At 47.4% G+C, this 20913-nt stretch overlaps 1 protein-coding gene across 1 annotated transcript in view; it reads left to right on the plus strand.

The window, feature by feature from the left end:
* LOC103347106 (uncharacterized) overlaps positions 1-13532 on the plus strand; it is a 189164-nt gene extending 175632 nt beyond the window's left edge. Inside the window, exons 6-7 of the mRNA XM_089317016.1 lie at positions 6428-6502; positions 11029-13532. Of these exons, the coding sequence (XP_089173142.1) occupies positions 6428-6502; positions 11029-11054 (101 nt within the window). The 3' untranslated portion in view covers positions 11055-13532. The remainder of the gene's footprint in view (positions 1-6427; positions 6503-11028) is intronic.
* The last annotated feature ends 7381 nt before the right edge of the window (positions 13533-20913 follow it).

The raw sequence follows: 20913 nt of genomic DNA on the forward strand, positions 1-20913 counted from the left end.
TAGGTCGATTCCATGTCTTAGCTATTGTGAATTGAGCTGCAATAAACATTGAGGTGCAGACAGCTCTTTTATTTGCCAATTTAATATCCTTTGGGTAAATTCCAAGGAGAGGATTGGCTGGATTGTATGGTAGGGTTATATTCAGGTTTCTGAGGAATCTCCACACTGGCTTCCATAGTGGCTTTACCAGTTTGCATTCCCACCAACAGTGGGTTAGTGTCCCTTTTTCCCCACTTATTCAGCAGCATCTGTTTTTGGTAGATTTGTGTAAGTAAGCCGTTCTAACCTGGTCCTGGGATTAAAAAGCCAAGGCCTACTCCCCTGGGTCTGATGACACAGGGTGGGGCCGTGATCCTGCCCAGTCTGACCTCACCATCAAGATCCAGGATCCAGCCTGTGACCCACATGTTAACTACAGACAACTGCCCCAGCTCTTCGGTTTCCTTCCCTAATCCTGCAGAACTTCTTTCTATCCTCCCTGTAGATCTGATCTCAAGCATGTAATTGGAAACAATTATTTTCTGGCATTAAAACCATATCATGATTGCTTTAGTACCTTTCAGCATGGAACTGGGATGGAAGCCACTTCTTCTGAAAGGGTCATAAAACCAGTGTGTGTGTATAATTGAAGTGTAAAATCAGAGCACAGACGAGAAGAACAGAGGGACTTGTGGCCCTGTTCCTGTCACTCTCCAAAGTGAGCTTTGCTTTGAATTGATGTCAAGTGTTTCTGTTTGAACTTGACAGCTAACCAGATGATTTTATATCCCCCCCAATAAAACAGTTTAAACATATTTTAAAAAGCCTCGGTCGTCACCCTCTAAGAAAAGGGGCTGAGGGCCCCCTGAGGATTGGGGAAATCCCAGCAGCCCCTTGTTCTGCACTGGCCTCTAAGTGGTGTCAGGATGGGCCGCGTACCCACAGGTCTGCAAATGTGGATCTGTGGTCTCTTCTGGTGTGAAAAGGAGCCCAGAGGTGCCTCCCTCTGTCCATCCTCACCTCATTGTCTCGAGGTGGAGGAGCTCAGGGACAACACCAGTGTCCCACCACAGCTGGTGAGGCTCCCTGTTGGCATCCATGTCGGGCAGGCAGGAAAGTGCCCTCTAGAGGGAGGTGTTGAGTGGCTCTGGTGGCTCTTCTAGAAACACCACCACCCGTGGCCACACTGAAGCCATTCACATGCCAGTCGTACCAGCACCCCCAGCCTTCCCTTCAGATGAAAGCAGCTCCTGGGGGCTCAGCCTGGGAGCCCTAGGAGGATGTGTCCCTGGGACCACCTCAGGGCACATCCTTCACTCACCTGCGTGGATCCTGAATAGCCATTCCTCTCCACTCTCCAGGTCAGCCTCGACGGCAGCCTCTCCACCTCTGGGCTCCAGTTTGTTGGCTTCCCTGAGGTGTCACAAAGAATGTGAAGCAATGGAGTCCATGTGCCCTTACTTCCCTGACCCCTGTCTACCTGCTCCAAACTCGCAATTCCTGATCTTCGTCGAGGTCCTCCATGTCCTGAAGTCTTTGGGGATAGTTCACATCCAGGGAACATGTGGACAGCTGGAAGGAGACAAGTATGTTTCCTAAACCAGGCATTAAGGAAAAGCCCTGTGCTGGGGCACATGGAGGCCAGAGTCAGACTTCCCTGGAGTCCTCCCTCCATGGACCCTGGGACCCTGCCTGCCTGTCCCACCCCAGCGCCCTGTGTGGGCAGTCGGGTTGCTCAGCACCGTTTCATAGTGCAGTCTGGGGGTGAGGAGTGAGGGCAAGGCTGATGAAGGGAGAGGGGAGGGCTGCAGAGAGACTGGATCAGCATCCACAGTGCAAGGACATCCACTGCCTGGATGCCACCAGGTCCTTCAGGATGCGAATCATCCACTGTGGTGAGGAGGGAATGTGGGAGAAGCAGGACCAGGGGCTTGTGAGCAAGAAAGGAAGAGAATCAGAAAAGAGATGAAAGAAGAAATCACTTACTCCCAGATCGCTGCTCCCGAGGGAATGTTCGGATGCAGCCACATAGCCTTCCATGTGCACCAGAGCAGGGGTGTTGAGGTTGCCAGAGAGAAGGAAAGGGGAGAGTTAGACTTGAGGTGAGGACTCGGATCCCTGCTGCTGGTTGGATGATGTAGGCCAACCTTGGACCCCATGTCTGTATCCCTATCCCAGGCCTAGATGGCTTCACCTCTGTATAAGTGAGAGGATCTCTGAACTTTGCCTTCTTCTTCCAGCCCTCAGATTCCCATCACTGTGCCTAAGAAGTGTCACCTTGTTCCTCCATAGGTAGCCACTGGGTCGGTGTGTGCAACTCATTGTTTTCCATCCCTCGTGTTTCCCTTCCTCTGTTTTGTCTCATAACTCTTGTCCATTTCCTTTGTCCTTGTCATCTTCTACCAATCATATTGTTGTCTAATATGGGAGCTCTGGAGGCCAAGATAAAGATAAACTGCCACCTGGGGCTGGCATTGTGGTGCAGCAGGTTCAAGCGCCACCTGTGGGGACCCCTCCATGGGATCACTGGTTGGTGTCCCTGCTCCTCCACTTCTGATCCAGCTCCCTGCTAATGTGCCTCAGAAAGCAGTGTAGGATGTTTCGTGCTTGGGCCCTGCCAGCTGTTTGGGAGACTCTGATGGAGTTTCGGGATCCTGATTCATCCTGGCCCAACCTGCTCATAGAGATTCTATAGGGACTGAGCCAGTGGATTGAAGATTTCTCTCTACTTTTCCCTCTTTGTCTATAACTCTGCCTTTCAAGTAGTAAATAAATCTTTAAAAAACGTATTGCCATGCACAGCAATACATCTATAGATCACTTACATGAGGAACAAGTGTCATGGACGCTTGTTGGGCCTTGGGAAGGTAATGAGGACCAACCCCATATGTCTGGGGTAACCTCATGGAGTTTTGAAATATTTAATCATCACAAGAATCCCATGTTTCTTGATCCAGTTGAAAAGATGACCCAAAGAGGAGAGGAAATTTAATTTGTTCAAATTCTGGTAGTCGGCCAAGGAGGCAACAGGGTATCCACAGCAGGTGCATTCTTGGCCATATCAATAAATGGGACTTTCTAGGGTTTTCCTGAGCAGTGGGAGGACTGGGAAGTAGGACATTGGCAGGCCTGAGGACAGGGAACGTGCTAGGCATGACTGGAGGGGGAACAGGCTGTGTTTGAAGCAGTGCATCTGAGGGGAACAGTGATGCCCAGTCCTGCTGCCCAGAGGCCCTCCACTGAGCCCAGTGCAATCCAGCAGATGAGGTCAGCAGGACCGTGTGTGTGTCCAGCCCAGGATCCCCTAACACACATCCTCTGGGCAGCCTGTACAGCTATGCAGTGTCTCCAGTAGCAGCTGGACAATGGCCTGTCACACAGTCTACTCCAAACACTAGACTTGGATGAGATGTGGAAGCCAAGATGAACCCAGAGTAATGCTTGGCCCTCACAACTCTAAGATGCTGGGGCCTCCCCAGTCAGCCCAGAGCAAGTATTCTTTAACTCAACTGACCCTGGGGGTGTGTGTGTGTGTGTGGGTGCTCTTCTTCCTTCTGCCCTGAGCTGAGGATGAAGCAAGGAGCCCTTACTGAGACACAATGGCAGCACCTTGCTCTTTGACCTGCAACCTTGTAAGAAAGAAATTTCTGTTCCTGATTAATTACAGAATCTCAGGTATTACGTTGTGGCCAGAAATGGACGAAGACAATGGTCAGTGATAAACCCAGACATCTCTTGTGTTCAATTTGAAGGCAGTGCTGTCCTGTCACAATGCAGTGGATTTGATCTTTGCAATGGCAAAGCCGGGGTGGTCAGTATAAAAGAAAATGTAAAGTTTTAAATAGTAAAGCAAGAAATGATAGTTAACAATTTCTATTGCTCCAATCCCATGGGCATAAAACCTCTTCCTACTCTATAATTAATATAAAAAAGAACAAATCAGACGTCTACATACAATGTCTTTTTTCCTCCTCTGTTCCTATGTCCTCTCAGGGGTCCAAAGCAGCAGATAACCCAAGCATTGCCCTAATCTGACCCTCTGGTCTTTGTGGGTGTTGCTCCTACCTGAAGAGGCTTCATCGTCACTGGTATAGTCTGAAACGCTCTGTAAGACCCAATCTTGAGAGACACAAACACAGACAGTAAGTGTTCAGAGAGAGTCTCGCCCGTTCCTCCCCTGGATTGCTCAGCATGACCCTGCCCCTTCTCTGTGCTCTCAGCCCCTTCCTGGGCTCTGTGGACCTGACCTTCAGGCAGACATTGACCACAGCTTCAAGCCTTCCAGGGAGGGAGAGGAGCTGAGGCACCACCTCTCAACATCTCACTTTCCCTAGTGCACTGAAATACGGTGCCTCCAGCCTGCATCTGAAACCCCTCACTCTTTTATATACATATTCCTATAACCATGCAGCAATACCTCTGTGATTGTTTTTTTGTAGAGAACTGTTAGTGGCTTCAGAGGAACATAACTAGGGTAATACACACAAACTGCCAAACTTGTGCACTCAAAACTGTAACACATGGGAACCCACATAGATAAAGCCCACCCCCATGCACAAGCCAGTATCTTCCAGGGACCCCAGGAATGATCATTACCCTTTATCAGGGTGTTAATTTCCCACCAGCACACTCCTAGTCCTCTGTCATAGCAGGAATTGGGCATCAGGTGGCTTTCCACACTAAAGCCCCCAAGATAGTCCCATCTGTGCTGTCATCTGGACTATTCATACTACAGGGAGTAAGTGATTCCTGAATACATACCATTTGCTGTTCGTATTGAGATCACCTGTAATTAGAAAATGGCACCATGAGGGTCTGAACACTCTGTGTCCCTTTGCACCTGTCTTTAATGCCCTTGGTGACACTGGGAAACCCCGTGTGAAAGAGTGGTCCTATGGAGGGAACCCAAAGATGTGAGCAGAGCGATCACACTCAGGCCAGCAGGCATGAGCTCTTCATGGGGGACGTGTCTCTCCAGTCCACTGTGGTGGGAAGTCACAAAATTCCTTTCAAAAGAGGAGAAGTGCTGCAGAGAAAAGCTTGCTGTGGTCCAGTCCTGACAGTCATTTTGTCCCTGTGTCCCACGTCAGCTCTCTGTTGGTGTAAACTCTCCCTCTCAGTGGCCCTCACTGTGCACAGGGTGTATCATGGACCCTATCCATGGTCAGATTTTTCTTCTCTTCATCTGGTTGAGAAAGGAAGAAGCCAAGGAAGGAACATTTCTGTTTTAGAGGAAGGCGGGTGCCCTTACCTCAGTGTACTCTGGAGTTTCTTTATCCTCCGTGTCACCAGGAAGCTCCTCCCATGCATCCTCCAGGGGCACTAGACGGACATATGGTGACTGTCAGTACACTGGTGCGTCAGGGAGCATTGGTGGACATGGGCATGGGGCGAGGGTTAAGGCCAAGGAGAAGAACGTGAAAGACCTGAGAAGCAGAGCCTTAAGCTTTCTAGCTCAAAGCAGCTTCATTCATGGGAACTATTCGGGGTCAATACCACTGAAATACCACAGTTGCTGTATTTCAGTAAGAGTCCTGGGACGACTCCTGCATGTTTAGAAGCCAAATAAACTGCTACTGTTGTCTTGATGTTTCCCAAGGTCACTACTACTCAGGGGTCAATATCTGTTTATTGTATTTGAATATGTCATCTCTCCTATGAGCTTCTGAACTTAATTAAAAGCAACCGTTAGTGGGAGAAGGACTCAGTTGTAGGCAAAGCAACATGTTCATTTATTGCCAATCGCTAGTTGTCAACACGGGTAAATAAAGATTTTAAAATGCTAAAATTCTGCCATTTACAAATGAACACCAGTTATCACGTGGTAACTTTTCTCCTGGCCTTCCTTTTTTATTACTATAATGGTACATCTTTGTGGAGTGTAGCATAGGAATTCATTATATGCAGACAGTGTGTGATGATCAAATCAAGTGGGTTTACTTTTCCAGTTTCCTCAATATGTTTTATATTCTTTTGATTAATATTAAATGCTTTCACCTCTTTGGAGTATAGTGTGATGTGTCAGATATGTAAAGACTGTGTATGGTACAGATGAGGGCTGTTAGCATTCCCCTTCCTTATTATGACAACTTTGGAGCCATTGAGCTCCTCTCTTCTATTTACTCCATTTATTCCTCCTGGATATTATGGGCTATTGTAAACTGCTGGTCTTCCTTTTCCACGTGATGTGTGCATACCCCTTGAGTCAACAGCCTCCCAGGCTCATGCAACCCAAAGCCAACGGCAGGATCATGGATCAAGGAAGTCAGCATGTGGTGGGCAGTGATGTCTCTCACCATGCTGCACAGGGGATTTGTGAAGGGTGACGAGCTCAAAAGAACCCTTCAGGGTGTGCGCTGCTGGGTTTGAGCAATGATTTCTAAGGCTCGTGTTGATGATCTATGAAATCCAATCAAGTGTCTCCCTTTTTCTTGTCTGTTTTGGCCAGGTGCTGAGGAAAGACTGGACCTGACAGAGGTGGACCTTTGCTGTCCACCATGGTGCCACACAGCTCTCAGAATCTGTGAGTTGATGAGGATTTCTGTCTGTGTGTTTCATGTTCATGATGCTGCCAAAGCCTGCAGTTTGGTGTACCTATTGCTACTTGGATCATGTGACCACAGAAATCAGCTTATAATTATGTACAGCTTTGGGATCTCTGTGGATCTGATAGTTCTTGGCACATAAGTACTGGAACTCCCTTGCATGGTGGTGCTGGTTATCCCATGGCTGGGAGTTCACTGCAGGCCAGTAGTCAGAAGGATCAAGCTGGGGACTTATTTGCCTCTCTCACTTGGGCCTTCAAGGTCTTGGGCAATTTGTGTTTGCATCATGTCTGTGTAAGCTGTGGAAATGTAACTTACCCTTCCGGCATTAGGTGGGGATGGGGTTGAATGGGTTCATTTACATAGAGTGCCGCCAGTGATCAGATTCTTCTCAACTTTTGAGAACTTGAGCTCTGCATCGGAATGCATTTTCTAGGGAAAACACACACACACACACACACACACACACACACACTTTTAAAAAACATACATGATCAATCATAAAAACCTCACAACACTGATACACACAAACCCACACAATCTCTAAATGACCCAGCTCCTTCCAGGGCCTGCCTTAGATGCCCATAGCTATGCACTGGCCCATCTGTTTCTTTCACACACCCGAGATCCTCTTATCCACCAGGAAACTGAAATCAGGTTGAATCACCAGGGGAGAGCAGGCAGAAAGCTCCCACTCTCTCCTCCCTTCGGTTTCCCTCAACAACCGAGGGATTCCAGGATACATACCGTTTTCGCTGGATCTCGAGTCCGTCTGCAACCAGAGAGAGAGAGTCTCTGTAGGACCGCATTCTGTCTGCACAGGGCTCCTGTGGGAAACCTGATGGGACACAGTGCATGAGGCAGCCGCCCCCAGATAAAGCACAGAGCACACTTGTGTGCAAGACACGACCTTCCACAGGTGATGGCGCATGTCTGTTTGCTTGGCAAATACAAGATGCTCTTTTAAGAATGAAAAGTGCTACTGAGGAAATGCCCCGTACCACATAGCTTGGAAACGCTGCTGTCATTTTTTTAAATTTATTTGACAGATAGAGTTAGACAGTGATAGAGAGAGACAGAGAGAAAGTTCTTCCTTCCGTTGATTCACCCCCAAAATGGCCGCTATGGCCGGCGCGCTGCACTGATCTGAAGCCAGGAGCCAGGTGCTTCTCCTGGTCTCCCATGTGGGTGCAGGGCCCAACCACTTGGGCCATCCTCCACTGTCTTCCCGGGCCACAGCAGAGAGCTGGACTGGAAGAGGAGCAACCATATGGGATACTGGTGCCACAGGCAGAGGATTAACCAAGTGAGCCACGGCACCGACCCTGCTGCGGTCATTTTTGAAGACCATCTTGAGTCAGGTCTCACTTAATAATAGGCGAGCACTTAATTTATACCAACAGGAAAATTGTGGGAGTCATCTGCAATGTATGCAGCCAGATTTTCAATTTGAGAAAGAAAATTGATTGTAAACAAAGAAACAAAGGCACCCATACCTTGCCAAGCCTTCTCCTCTGCCCTGTGTTTGGTGTGTTCTTCCACCAGGTCGTCGGGGGCAGCTGGGAGGACACAGGGTAACTGTCAGTAAATTCGAGCTGTGGACAAGTTAGGCAGGGACACTTGCCTATGTGGACATGGGACTAGGACTTGTGGGTTGGTGAGCAGTGAACAACATGGACAGTTCTGTGCTGCACTCAGTGACAGAGCAAGAAAAAAAGCCAGCCCCACGCCCACAAGCAATTCAGAAAGGCCACCAGAAGTGGGCTCTGAACTGCTCGTGGACACTTTGGGGCCATCCTCGTAGGTGGGTGAAAGAAGGCCAAGCAGAGGGGCGGGAAATAAATGAGGAACGGGGTCTTGATTTCTTGCCCAAAGCAACCAAGTCAATGTGAAATAGTTTGAGGTAGTCACGTGCTGTAGTGCACTGACTCCTTTGCAAGGTCTCATCACTGCTCCTGCCCATTTTGTAGGCCATGGAAATCCCCAGTTTTTCTTGAAGTGTTCCAACATCACTTACCTCCATGGCTCAACATGAGCTGCTGCCTCATTGGCTGTCTGTTCTGTTGGGTATTTGTATTTTGATATTTTAAGATTTATTTTATTTCTTTGAAAGGCAGAGACAGGGAGAGAGTGGGGGTGGGGAGAGAGAATCTTCTATCTGCTGGCTCACCCTCCAGATGGCTGCAATGGCCACGGTTAGGCCAGGCTGAAGCCAGGAGCCTGGGTCACCTCTGGGTCTCATATGTAGACAGCAGGGGCCCAGGCACTTGGACCATCCCGCACTGCTTTCCCAGGAACAGTAGCAGGAGCAGGAACAGCAGCTGCTGGGACTCAAACTGGAGCTCCAGTAGGGACAGGCTTTCCTCATGCACCACCGTGCCAGGCCCTCTGTTGGGTGTTTTAAGTTGCTATGGGGAAGCAGACATATTACTTATTATTTTAATCATTTGGAAGGGAACACTGCAGTGGCATGAATTATTTGACAATGCTGGCATACCTTATTCCTGTGTGCTGCAACTGTTGTCATCATACCCACTGTAAATTCTGCAGTTATTAAGAAAGAAATCTACCTTCCCCTCTCCTTCCATCCCTGGCTTATCTGTACTTTCAGTTCCTTTGGTTTGTTTCTTGTGGACATGCCACTTTAAGTGTTTGCCTTTAGTGCTTGCCTTTTTCAGTAAGCATTGTGTGTTACCACGTTCGTCCATGTTGTGGTATACATCAAACTTTGATTGTCTATATACTCCATTTTCATCACACGTTCATTTGTTGGTGGACACTGGGAAATACTCCAGTTCTGTGTCTCCACCTGCTGCCTGCTATGAGCGCTGGGGTGGAGAGATACCTGCTTGCCCCCTGCTTTCCACTTTTTGGTGATTTATACCACAGGTGGTATATGAGGTGAGAAACTACCTGATAGTCCTTAGGTACATGATAGGGATTCATGTCAAAAATGAAAGCAACTCAGTTAAAAATGGTAAATTGACACGTGCACAGTGAAAGTATCCTGGTAGCCAGCATGCATAGGGAGCAGTGCTCAACACCGTCTGCTGTAAGGAACCATGAACTGAGATGACAATGAGTCCAGGAACCATGAATCAGGATACTGTGACCCAGGCATCCCACTGCCACAGAGAAGGCCAACAAATGATCACACCCACAGCTGTGACAAGGGCTCACAGCGTTGTGCAGAGAAAGTGCAACTGTCCAATGGTGCTGTCAGTGAAGAGGATGTGGTAGAACCCTGTCTGTAGGCCACATGTGCCTGCTTGATGAAGAGGGAGAAAGGCATAGTTCATGCTAGAGAATTGCTGGACCTTGGAAACATGGTGCTGGGTGGGAGAAGCCGCACACCAAGGGTCACCTTTCCTGTGGTTCTGTTTATATGAGAAGCATGTCGCAAAGAAATTCAGAGACAAAGTACATTCATGATTGCCAGGGCCTGGGATTAAGTGAAGGGAAGAGATTGCTCAGTGATAAGTGGTTTCCTCTGGGGTGGTGGTGAAATGGTTTTTGAAATCTTGGAGGTGTCTGCACATCCATGCAAATATTTAATAAAACGACATCAGTGTTTGATTTAGCAGGTGATTTTTGGGATGAATCCTTTACACATCAGTAACATAACAAGAAAATGGTCCCAGAACCTGCATCTTAGTGTAGTGGGCAAAGCCTGTCTCCTGCAATGCCAGCATCCCATATGGGCTGGCATTGGGTTCATGTACCAGCTGCTCTACTTCAGCGCAGCTCCCTGCGAATGGCCTGGGAAAGCAGTGGAAAATGGCCTGAGTCCTTGGGCTCCTGACACCATGTGAGAGACCCAGAAGAAACTCTTGGTTCCTGGCTCTGGACCAGCTCAGCTCTGGCTGTTGTGGCCATTTGGGGAGTGAGCCATAAGATGGATGATTCTCTCTCTCTCTCTCTCTCTCTCTCTCTCTTTCTCTTTCTCTTTCAAATAAATAAATAAATCTTAAAAAAAGGAAAGGGCCCACCTTCCAGGCTTAACTGACATCAGAAGAGCTTGAAGGTCATCAGCTCTGTCCTTACAACAAGAAGAAGTCTGAACCAAGTGGAAACCGAAGGCTCCACTTAGAACCCTGACAGTGGAAGTTCCCAGGCGAGCCGCCACCTGAAGTTTCTGCCTGCAGAGGGCAAAGCTGACAGGCACAGCCGACATTGTCTCACTGGAGAGGGGTCACGGAGCCAGTTGCTCACAGGAACGCATACATGGGAATGGCCTGCAGAGGCTGTGTGTGCACCTGCTTCCCAGTGAGCACCCGCAGGGTCCAGTCTCACGGGGCCACCACACTCTCACAGGAGTGTGCTCCACGAGTCCACCATTCTCATGCTGAAGGTCAGAGGAAGTCCACTGTGGGCTCAGGTTAGGGGGAAATTGCAACTGGAAATAGTCGGATGGGAAAGCTCCCAGTGTGAATTATTCTCCGGTAGACAAAAAACTGAGATAGAGCATAATATGACATAATGCTTCCCTTCTCACTGCCAACAGGGTGTTCATGCAACAGCAGTGAATGACAGTGGAGCAGCAAATACGCCCGTCCAGGAACAATCAAGGCAGACGCTCTCCAACTGTCTACAGCAATCTTTACTGTGCATGTGCCTACAACAGAGCGTCAAAATCCTTGAGGCCAAAATTAATGGAGCAGAAAGGCAGACCAGTTCACGGTTATCATTGAAGACTTCAACACCACATCACAAGTTACTGCCAGGCCCAGTAGGAGGGGACAAGTGAAGGCAGAGTGGCAGAGAACAACACCAGCGTGGGATCCGTCGTGCTCCCCTGCCAGATATGTTATCATATCGTCATGTCGTCACAGCAGGACCTGGGAAGAGGACCTTCGCTGGCCACGAAGTCACTGGAGGTTGAGTCACTTAGGTTGAGTTCATACTGGAGTAGGGTGGGCCTGTTCTCATCTGACCAGTGTTCCTACAAGATGAGAAGAGAGGCCCGGGGTGGGAGAATGCCATGGGATGGTGGGAGAAGAAACGCAAGGGCTGCAGTACCCACCCAGGAGACCCAGGGCTTCCAGGAGCCCGGCACAAGCTGGGAAGTGAAGGAAAAGGTTCTCTTATGACTTTCTGAGGGCGCCTGGCCATACTTGCACCCGGAGTTCTGACACCCAACCTGCAGACTCACGAGACAATGTTTCTCATACTTCAAACCAACCAACCAACTTGGACCTTGCTTTGACACTCTAGGAATCTAATCTGGGCACCATCAGCCAACCTGGTTCTATTGCCATTTAGAGAAATTTCAGCAGCCAGAAACACATTCTTCTCTGGGTCAGATCAAGTTTCCACGGTAGACCAAAGAATGACTCCTTTCACACACAGTACTTAAAATAATACGTGTTATACAAAATACACTACTTAGTCATTACGGCATCACACTAGAGTTCAATAAGGAAAGATTGCTTGGAAAATCCCCCCAATAAATATGGAGGCTGTATAACATACTCTCTGAAACAAATGGGTCCAATGTAGAGTCTATGGGAAATTTAAACTATTTTGAACAAAAATAGTCTGTGGGTTGTATTGAAGCAGTGCTCAGGAGGAAAATGTTACCACTGAATGAAAGACATTAGAAAATGAGGGTGATCTTCTCTGGCTCTCCTTCTATCTCTGAGACTCTGGCTTTCAAATAAACAAATAAAAATCTTTACAAAAAGAAAAGAAATGAGGATGATTTACAATAATAAGGGATTCTTATGCTCTGGGAAACCAGAGGGCCAAAGGGCAACACAATGCATATTACACATATAAAAGAAACCAATGTGATAAAAAAAAATAGGAACTCAATAGGAAAAACCCAAAAGTCAAAAATCAGATCTTTGAAAAGATCAGCAAGATTGTGATACCTCTCCCTCTCCAAGCACAAAAAAAGAAGAAACATTGTATTGTCACATCCTTGCCACTGATAGCAAGTACAATAAAAAGAAAATAAGGAATTACTTTGCCTACTGTGTGCCCACAGATTGGACAGATTCCGTGAAACAGACCGATTACTCCAGAGTCAGAAACTACCCACACTAAGCAAGGGGAGATGGACCCTCTGAAGAGCCTTTATAATTAGGAAAGACACGAATGTATGAGTTTGCAAGAAAGTAAGGTGCTAGGCTGAGATGGATTCATTGGTCAATCGCATCCCATTCTTACCAAGAAAACGTCATGCCACATAATCGTAGGTACTTACCCAGTCAACGTTAAGAATAATGTCCTCACAGAACCTGCCACAGGAATGCTCCAGGTGGCCTTCTTCCTGCTTGCTGAAATCAGAAGCCACTAAGAAGTCCTCTAATACTTGGAGGACCATCAAAGATGGGATGTTGCTCAGTGATGACAATCACTCAACAATCAGCCTACAAAAAGATTTAAAAGAATTCCTAGATCTGTCGCCAAGTCACAGGGACCTGCAGACTCAGTGGCTGCAACTCTAGGAAATTCTGAATAGCACGAGTATAAATGCAGTAAAATGACCAGTCCTGGGTCGTGTTCTGAGGTCTTTCGGGGGTTCTGGGAGACACGGGTAGAGATGAACGGGTGATGCTCAGGTCATGTTTAGGGCAGTGAAACCACTGTGTATTGCTGGTGAGTGACCTGAGGCATCTGTGGAACTCAGAGAACTCTACCACCAGAGTCAGTCTTGGTGCCAACTTCAGAGCTGAGTAATAGCGACCTGTCACTGTTGGTTCAGTTTCTATAACATATGTATCCTACCAGTGGAAGTGTCAATAGAAAAAGGGAAAGTGGGAATTCAGTATGAGAACTTTCTGAACTCTATATTCAATTTGCATGCTCATCTCCAACTGTTACTATTAATGCAGAATCTGGTGACACTGTCTCAGGAAGAGGTCTGCTTCAGCCCCTGTTGCACCATCAGGTAAATGTCTGAACATTAGCCTGAGAGGTTGCCATTGACAGTGAACCCAAGGTTAAGTTGTTAATACAGCTTTCCCCTGTACTGGGCACCCTGCTGATTGATTTGACCATTTTACTGTGCGTACATGGAATAAAAGATAGCATAGGATTTTTAAAGCTTTGTCATCACCATGAGACCTTGAATAAAGTAGAATCTTGACTTTTAAATGAGCTTGATGATCAATTTACACTGTACCTTCGTCGACTCCTTCACAGGGTGCATCCTGTTCTTTGGCAAGACACGGATTTTTCTGACTTTCTCGATAGGACGGACGGTAGATATTCTTGACTTCCGAGTTGCTTTTCTTCTTAAACTCTGGAGACAAGACCCTGGAACAGTATGACAGTACAGACAGCTGTTGACATCCCACTGGCAGGAGACCACAGGGAAGTGTGTGCTCATTTGGCTGAAGTTCTAACTTTGGTGCCAGTTTTCACCTTGAGTATTACAGAGCCACCTCCAGAATCAGAGTTGGATACTAGGCAGATGTGCAGTGTGGTGAACACTTCTACTCAACAGTCTGATAGTGCGGGTGAATACTTCACTTGAGATGAGACTGTGGACAGGCATCAGAAGATAGTGGCTGAGAGCAGAGGGGCTGGTACCAGAAGGTCTGTGTTCAGCTCCTGGAGGGAAGCTGCATGTACTTGGGAAAGTTGCACAGGTACCACCCCTAACCCCACCCCCACAGTGTCTCAGGTCCCTATTACGAGATAGAGAAATAATGCTATGTCCATGTGTTGTGTTGTCAAGCTCAGGTGATTAAAAACACGTGAAGCTTTACCGAGCTGATGCTGCATAATTGTCTGAAATTGTTCACTCTCCAAATGTCAGAGAACGAGTGTGTCACTCGGTAGTGGCTGCATACAGGGAGGGTTCTTGGATGACCCCTGAGGCAGATAGGGTGGGAGTTCCTCTTCCCCTGTCCATGGATAGGAAGCTTTCCACGTGGAGAATCTCTGATTTCCCACGCAGCCCACAGCACAGCCCCAAGCTATGGGCAGCTCAGCAGCCATTCCATGTAATTTATAATTAAGCAAATGTAAATTTAGGGATTGTCAGTGACTTGTCCAGAGTCCCCACATTGACAGGTGATGGATCTGGGGCAGGATCACTGTGTTTTCCTGGGAGACAGAAGGCTCTGAACACCTGGAATGTCCACTTCCTGCCCTAGAACCCTGGGCCAGGAGCTCCTCTCACTCTTTCTCAAGTTCTCCAGGACCAGGCTTTCCTTGGGAACAGGATGTTCTGGGAAAAGTCCCAGAGACAAGAGAAACCACAGCCCACTGGTGGGGGTCATGAGCATGAAGGTGCACACTCAGAGCTGGTACAGCCTCTGCCCCTCTCAGACAAGTATTGGAGGCTGCTGAGCTACTTTGTAAGAAACACAGGTCTACTTAAGGCTTCTGTGGCGTTAAAAACACCTGACTTTCATCAACACTGAGCCCTAGGAACTCCTCACGCCTCCAGAGACCCTGCATGGACAGGAGGCACAACTCTCTCTCTTGTCAGAGAGGCACCTGTCATCAAGCCTGCCCCCTCCAAATCCAGTATTCTGCCTGAGGACCACCAGGCATGCCGCTTCCCTCTCCCTTTAAATGTCCCCATCACTGACTCAAAAGCACTGTCCCCCTCTGTCCCACTTCCTTGAGAGCCCCAAACAGCAGGGTGCATGTGTTCATCCAACCCGTGGAAACTCCACCCTGAGATCCCAGTTTCTTTCCATTGTAAAAACAAAAATCTCTGTATTCAGACTGTTCTTACAGACTTGGTCTCAGATGGCAACCTCTATATTCAGAAGAGATTGGCTTGAAAGTTCTCTTTTGTAAGATGCCTGTGTTGTGTCTGGTCTCAATTTCTCCTGACCAGATGAATGTAGTATGGGTTTCTTCAGTCTTTTCTCTGGAGAGGTGTGAGCAAACTTGGCATTAGAAATAAGGTATTTTCTAAATTTAAGATGTATTTATACAAATGCTGTTGAGTTTCTGTGTTTTTATACCCTGCAAAAATGCTCAGGGTGAACAGCCATCAGGGAAACGCAAATAAAAAACCACAATGAGATTTCACCCCACCCCAGTCAGAATGGCTGTCAACTAAAAATCAAAAAATAACCACTGCTGATGAAACTATGGAGAAAAGGTACCCTAAATACACTGTTGGTGGGAATGGAAGCTGGTATAGCCATTGTGGAAGACAGTGTGGAGATTCCTCAAAAAATAGATCTGCCATATGATCCAGTCATCCCATTTCTGGGAAGATACCCAAGGGAAACGAAATAAGCATGTGAGCGAGTTATCTGTACCCCTGTGTTGATAGCAGCTCAATTCACAATAGCTAAGGTAGAGAATCAACCCGTATTTCCATCAACTGGTAACTCATTAAAGAAAATGTGGTACAAATATACACGATGAAATACTACTCAGCCATAAAAAAGAACGAAATTCTGTCTTTTGCAACAAATGTATGCAATCGGAGACCATTATGCTTATGAAAGAAGGCAGGTCCCAAAAGACAAATAGATGCTTTCTCCGGTTGGTTGTAGCTAATATATAGAGTACAAAAAACATAATGTATATCAAGCTAAACTGACATCTTATGATTTGATTGTTGTCTACAGCTCTCGTCTCTACCCTTGTAAAACAGAGATCTATCTACATTTTACTTGTGGAGATCTTTGGTTAAAGGAGTTTTGAACCGGTGATTGTAAAGTAAATTGAAATTTTAGTCATTGCAAAAAATTTAAAGAAAAAAATAAGAGAAAGGTAGGAGGATGGAATAAGGGAGAAAATGTTGTATTCTTGGAGTCTTATCTATGAAATTCATGAAATCCATTCTCTATAAGTAAATTTAAAAGCAAGTCAAAAAAGAACTCAAAAAAGAAATATTTGAACAATAAGCTTAATGGCTTGTGATACCTTTCTTACCCCTTGGCCTATTTCTACATCATCAGGTATATCTAGATCAAACAACTTATAAGTTGTTCCATATTAAATTAAAATTGTATTCTTAGAAATGCCATTAAACATCTCCCTCATCTTTTATTCCATTGTTCATATTCCATGTTTTAGCAGAATATCTGAGGCTGCGCAGACTGACAAATGGGCATCAGGACTGCGGGCACTTGGACGGCCGTTAAGCGGTGCTTTGGGATGCTCCCACCCCTACCAGAGTGCAAATTCTCAGGTCACGGCTCCAGTCTGGAGTCTACGTTGCGGCTACTGTGCAGCCTGGGAGGCAGCCGATGATTGCTTGAGGAATCGAGTCTGCCACACACATCGCTTCAATTCCCAACCCCTGACTTCAGCCTGGCCCATGCCTGGCTGTGCAGACACTTCAAGAGTGAACTGGTGTGCTGGCGCCGTGGCTCAATAGGCTAATCCTCCACCTGCGGCGCCGGCACACCAGGTTCTAGTCCTGGTCAGGGCGCTGGTTCTGTCCTGGTTGCTCCTCTTCCAGTCCAGCTCTCTGCTGTGGCCCAGGAAGGCAGTGGAGGATGGCCCAGGTGCTTGGGCCCTGCACCTGCATGGGAGACCAGGAGGAAGCACCTGGCTCCTGGCTTCGGATTACCCACTTGGGGGGTAAACCAACGGAAAAGGAAGACCTTTCTCTCTGTCTCTCTCTCTCACTGTCTGACTCTGCCTGTCCAAGAAAAAAAAAGTGAACTGGTGGATAGGAGATAACTCTGACTGTGTCTCCTTGTCTCTAGGCCTTTCAAACAAGTAAGGAAATTCAGACGCAAATTGAGATGCCCACGTCCCTTATTGGAGTTCCTGCACTGGTACCTGGCCGCATCTCATGACTGAAGAACCCTCCCAGAGCAGGCCTTGGGAGATGGCTAGGATGGCTCAGAAATGATATGACTGCCACCCTCCTGAGAGCTCTGGGTTGTGGTCCTGGCTCCCAGCTCTGGCCTGTGTGCAAGCTCGTGTGGGCATTGTGGAGTGAGTCGGTGGAAGGGAGGGAGTGCTGTCTCTCTCCAGTCCTCCCACCTCCTCTGTCACCCTCTCCCTCTATCCTCTCCCCTCTTCCCTTCTCCATCTCTGTCACTCTGCCTCTATAATTTAAGATGCTTACTTAGAACACACACATACACTCAAACACACACACACACACACACACACACACACGGAGCCTTGAAAGCCGTGCTCAGACTGCCTCAGAGAGAATGGTCATCAGGGAGCCCATGTGATGTGACCACCGTGGAGTCAGGACCCAGAGAGCAGGGAAGGGCAGTTGTCCTCTCTCAGACAGGTCTCTCCCTGGGTCCCGTGGGAGCTATGTTAATCCCTTCAGTGGCAGCCCACGGTGACCTCATTACTTCATGCTTGTCTCTGCCTCTTAAAATTTCCTCTTCCTTCCAGCATCGCTACACTGGGGACCAAGCTTCCATCCCAGAAACGTTTTGGCGACACACTCAGACTGCACCACACAGAGCACTGTCCCCCAGCTTCTAGAATTCATAATGGCAGATACTGATGCGGTGAAACCCCGCATCACCGCAGATGGCGCTGCTTTTCCTCAGGGATCACTCGGCCGCACGGGCGGGTGGGCAGGGGAGGGGAGGGAGAGGCAGTGTTCTGTTGTTCAGCAGGGAGACTCGTAGGGTCTGCAGCTCGAGAGAAAAGTTGTGTGTGAGCATGGGGGGCAGTGGGCAAGGGCAGACAGAGAGACAAGGAGAGAGAGAGAGAGAGAGAGAGAGAGAGAGGCAGTGACTGAGTAGAAGGAATAAGTTCTTACGTTGCCCAGCATGGTGGAATTTGCTGCAGTTCACAATAATCTCTTTTGTGAGCAAGTAGAAAAGGGGAGTTCAAAGGACCCAAAACTAAAGTGATGATAAACAGAGGAAAACTTTACCTTGATTCGGTGAGTACCTGTTGTCCACATTTATTGATCTGTCACACCATAGTCAATAACTATTGGCTGTTACTAAGTGCTGGTCTCCGATTGTTTCAAATGTTTAATGAGAGGACAGTGGTGCAGGATCTGTCTTGTTCATCACACACTGAACACGCAGATAGAAGTGGAGTACGTGCAGGCCAAGCCCTGGAACGAAGCCCGCACAGTGTCGGTGCTGCTTGGTGCTGGGTCAGTCGATGCTGAAGGTTCTGCAGCAGTGTTCCAGAAGCTTCTTCCAGAGCCGGGCCTCGCGGGGAGTGACGGAGGGGAGGGAGGAAAGGCAGATTTCTCGTCCATGTCTGTGCCTTTTACCTCCACTACACCCATGCTGTTTCTCTTGTTGTGAACATGGAATTTTCTTTCAAACAAAATTTGATAAGATTAAATATAATAAATACATAAATTATATGTAAATATATAAATTGTTTATGTGATTATATAAAGAAAATAAATATACATATTATGAATATAATCATGCTATTTTGCTCCTGGCCTAAAGGGAGAGCAGTCCAGAGGAGACATGGTGGTGATGGCCCACATCTGCTTGTTGATGCCTGGGGTCTGAGGGAAGAGCTAGTGGCTGGGACTGAATCCACAGCGAGGAGCTGGCATCATCTGGAGACACCGTCGCTCAAGACCAGCAGTGGAGCTGGGTTCAGACGGAGGGCTGCAGGAAACCTCCTGTGTGGCCTTGGCGTCCTGCAGCAGGGGAGCCCGGGGCATGCAGAGTGCTGGTCTGGTCAAGGGCTCCACAGGTGAGCGACACCAGTGACCTGGCAGAGGCCCCTGGCATTTCCATAGAACTCTGGAAGTCCCACAGAGTGCCTTCCACACGTGGGACAGTGCTGGGCAAACCCAGGGGCCGCTCTGGTTCAGAGGGAGGAGAGACGCCAATGAACATGTGTAAATCAGCCATGCGCACAGACTACTTTGTTCTGTTCCTTAACATCTGTACAAGTTATTTGCGATACAGGATGTGAGATGCATAAAACATCTGCAATGGCCTCTTGCTTCTGAACTTGACTTATGAATATATTAGTGTTCTGTGTCTTGCAGCTTATTTGGGGAAGGATGACCAGAGTCTTTAGAATAGATCTAAAACTTCAGACTTTGATGTCACTCACCACAACATTGTCTGGAATTCCAAAAATGTTCCATCAGCGGTGATCTGGGTCTTTCTGGATTTGACATTTGATAGAAGTTGGGTAAGTGAATATCATATATTTTTCCTATGTGACCCTGTCATTCAAGGCATAGAATTTATCTGCGATGTCACTGCCAATTAAAACTGAAAACAGGCAGAGGATGTAACGATGCTGAGCAAAGAGCAAATATAATTTCGTTGTCCTCCAAGACACATATCGACAGTCGGTTTCTGCTGTTAGGATTACCTGAAAAATGCCTTCCTCTGTGGGCCTCAGTGAGTACCACGCAGAGAATCCAGGAACTCAAAGGGGAGATGTAACACAGAAACTGTCGGTCTGCTCTACAAATGAAATACTGGCAAGATGATAAATGGTGCCTTCAGCCTCTTGTTTCCAGATTGTGCAGACGGGGCATTTAAGTAGCAGATTCTTCCATAAATTTGAACTTCTTTCCATGGCTGTGCTACTACCTGGTTCCCTTTTCAGTTGACTTTAAATGACAGTGGGGCAAGTAGTTATGTCCTTCGCATTTCCATAAAATGAGAGTTTTGCTCAGTCTTCACAAACCACAAAAATTGTTCAGTAGCATGCAGTTTAACTTTTATGTTTGTAAAGCTTCTATTCTTCTTGTAATTTTATTCCTTTGCTGTCTGAGAAGATAAATGTATAATTTCAATTTTTAAAGATTTTATTTATTTAAAAGGCAGAGTTAGAGAGAGAGGGAGAGACAGAGAGAGAGGTCTTCCATCCACTGGTTCACTCCCCAGATGGTCACAATGGCCGGACCTGAGCCAATCCAAAGCCAGGTGCCGAGAGCTTCTTCTGGTCTCCACGTGGGTGCAGGAACCCAAGCACTTCAGGCATCTTCTACTGCTTTCCCAGGCCATAAGCAGGGAGCTGGATGGGAAGAGGAGCAGCTGGGACACGAATGGTGCCCATCAGGTATACGGGTGTCATAGGCGGAGGCTTAGCCTACTATGCCACAGCACAGCCCTACAACTTGCATTTTTTATTCAGCATTTCATTAACAATGTTTAACTCATTAAAAATAAGCTGCAGAATCATAGCATTAAGCTGTACAGATGCATGGAAATGTGTTTAATCTGGCTGCTCCTACAGAATGCCTGTATTTCCCTCATCTCAGTTTTTGGTTGTTATAATATATAATGCTGAAATCAATGTTCTTTCCTATAAATGTGTGGCACAGCGGGTCAAACCGCCACCTGCAATGTGTGCATCCATATTGGCGCTGGTTCACACCCTGGCTGCTCCACTTCCAATCCAGATTTCTGCTAATGGCCTGAGAAAAGCAGAGGAACCTGGCCCAAGTGCCTGGGCCCCTGCCACCCACTGGGGACACTGGATTAACCTCCTGGCTTTGGACTGACCCAGGCTTGACTTGTAGCAGCCATCT

This window comes from Oryctolagus cuniculus, chromosome 17, assembly GCF_051225735.1.
Source record: "Oryctolagus cuniculus isolate XC-2025 breed Fujian yellow rabbit chromosome 17, ASM5122573v1, whole genome shotgun sequence".
Lineage (NCBI taxonomy): Eukaryota > Metazoa > Chordata > Mammalia > Lagomorpha > Leporidae > Oryctolagus > Oryctolagus cuniculus.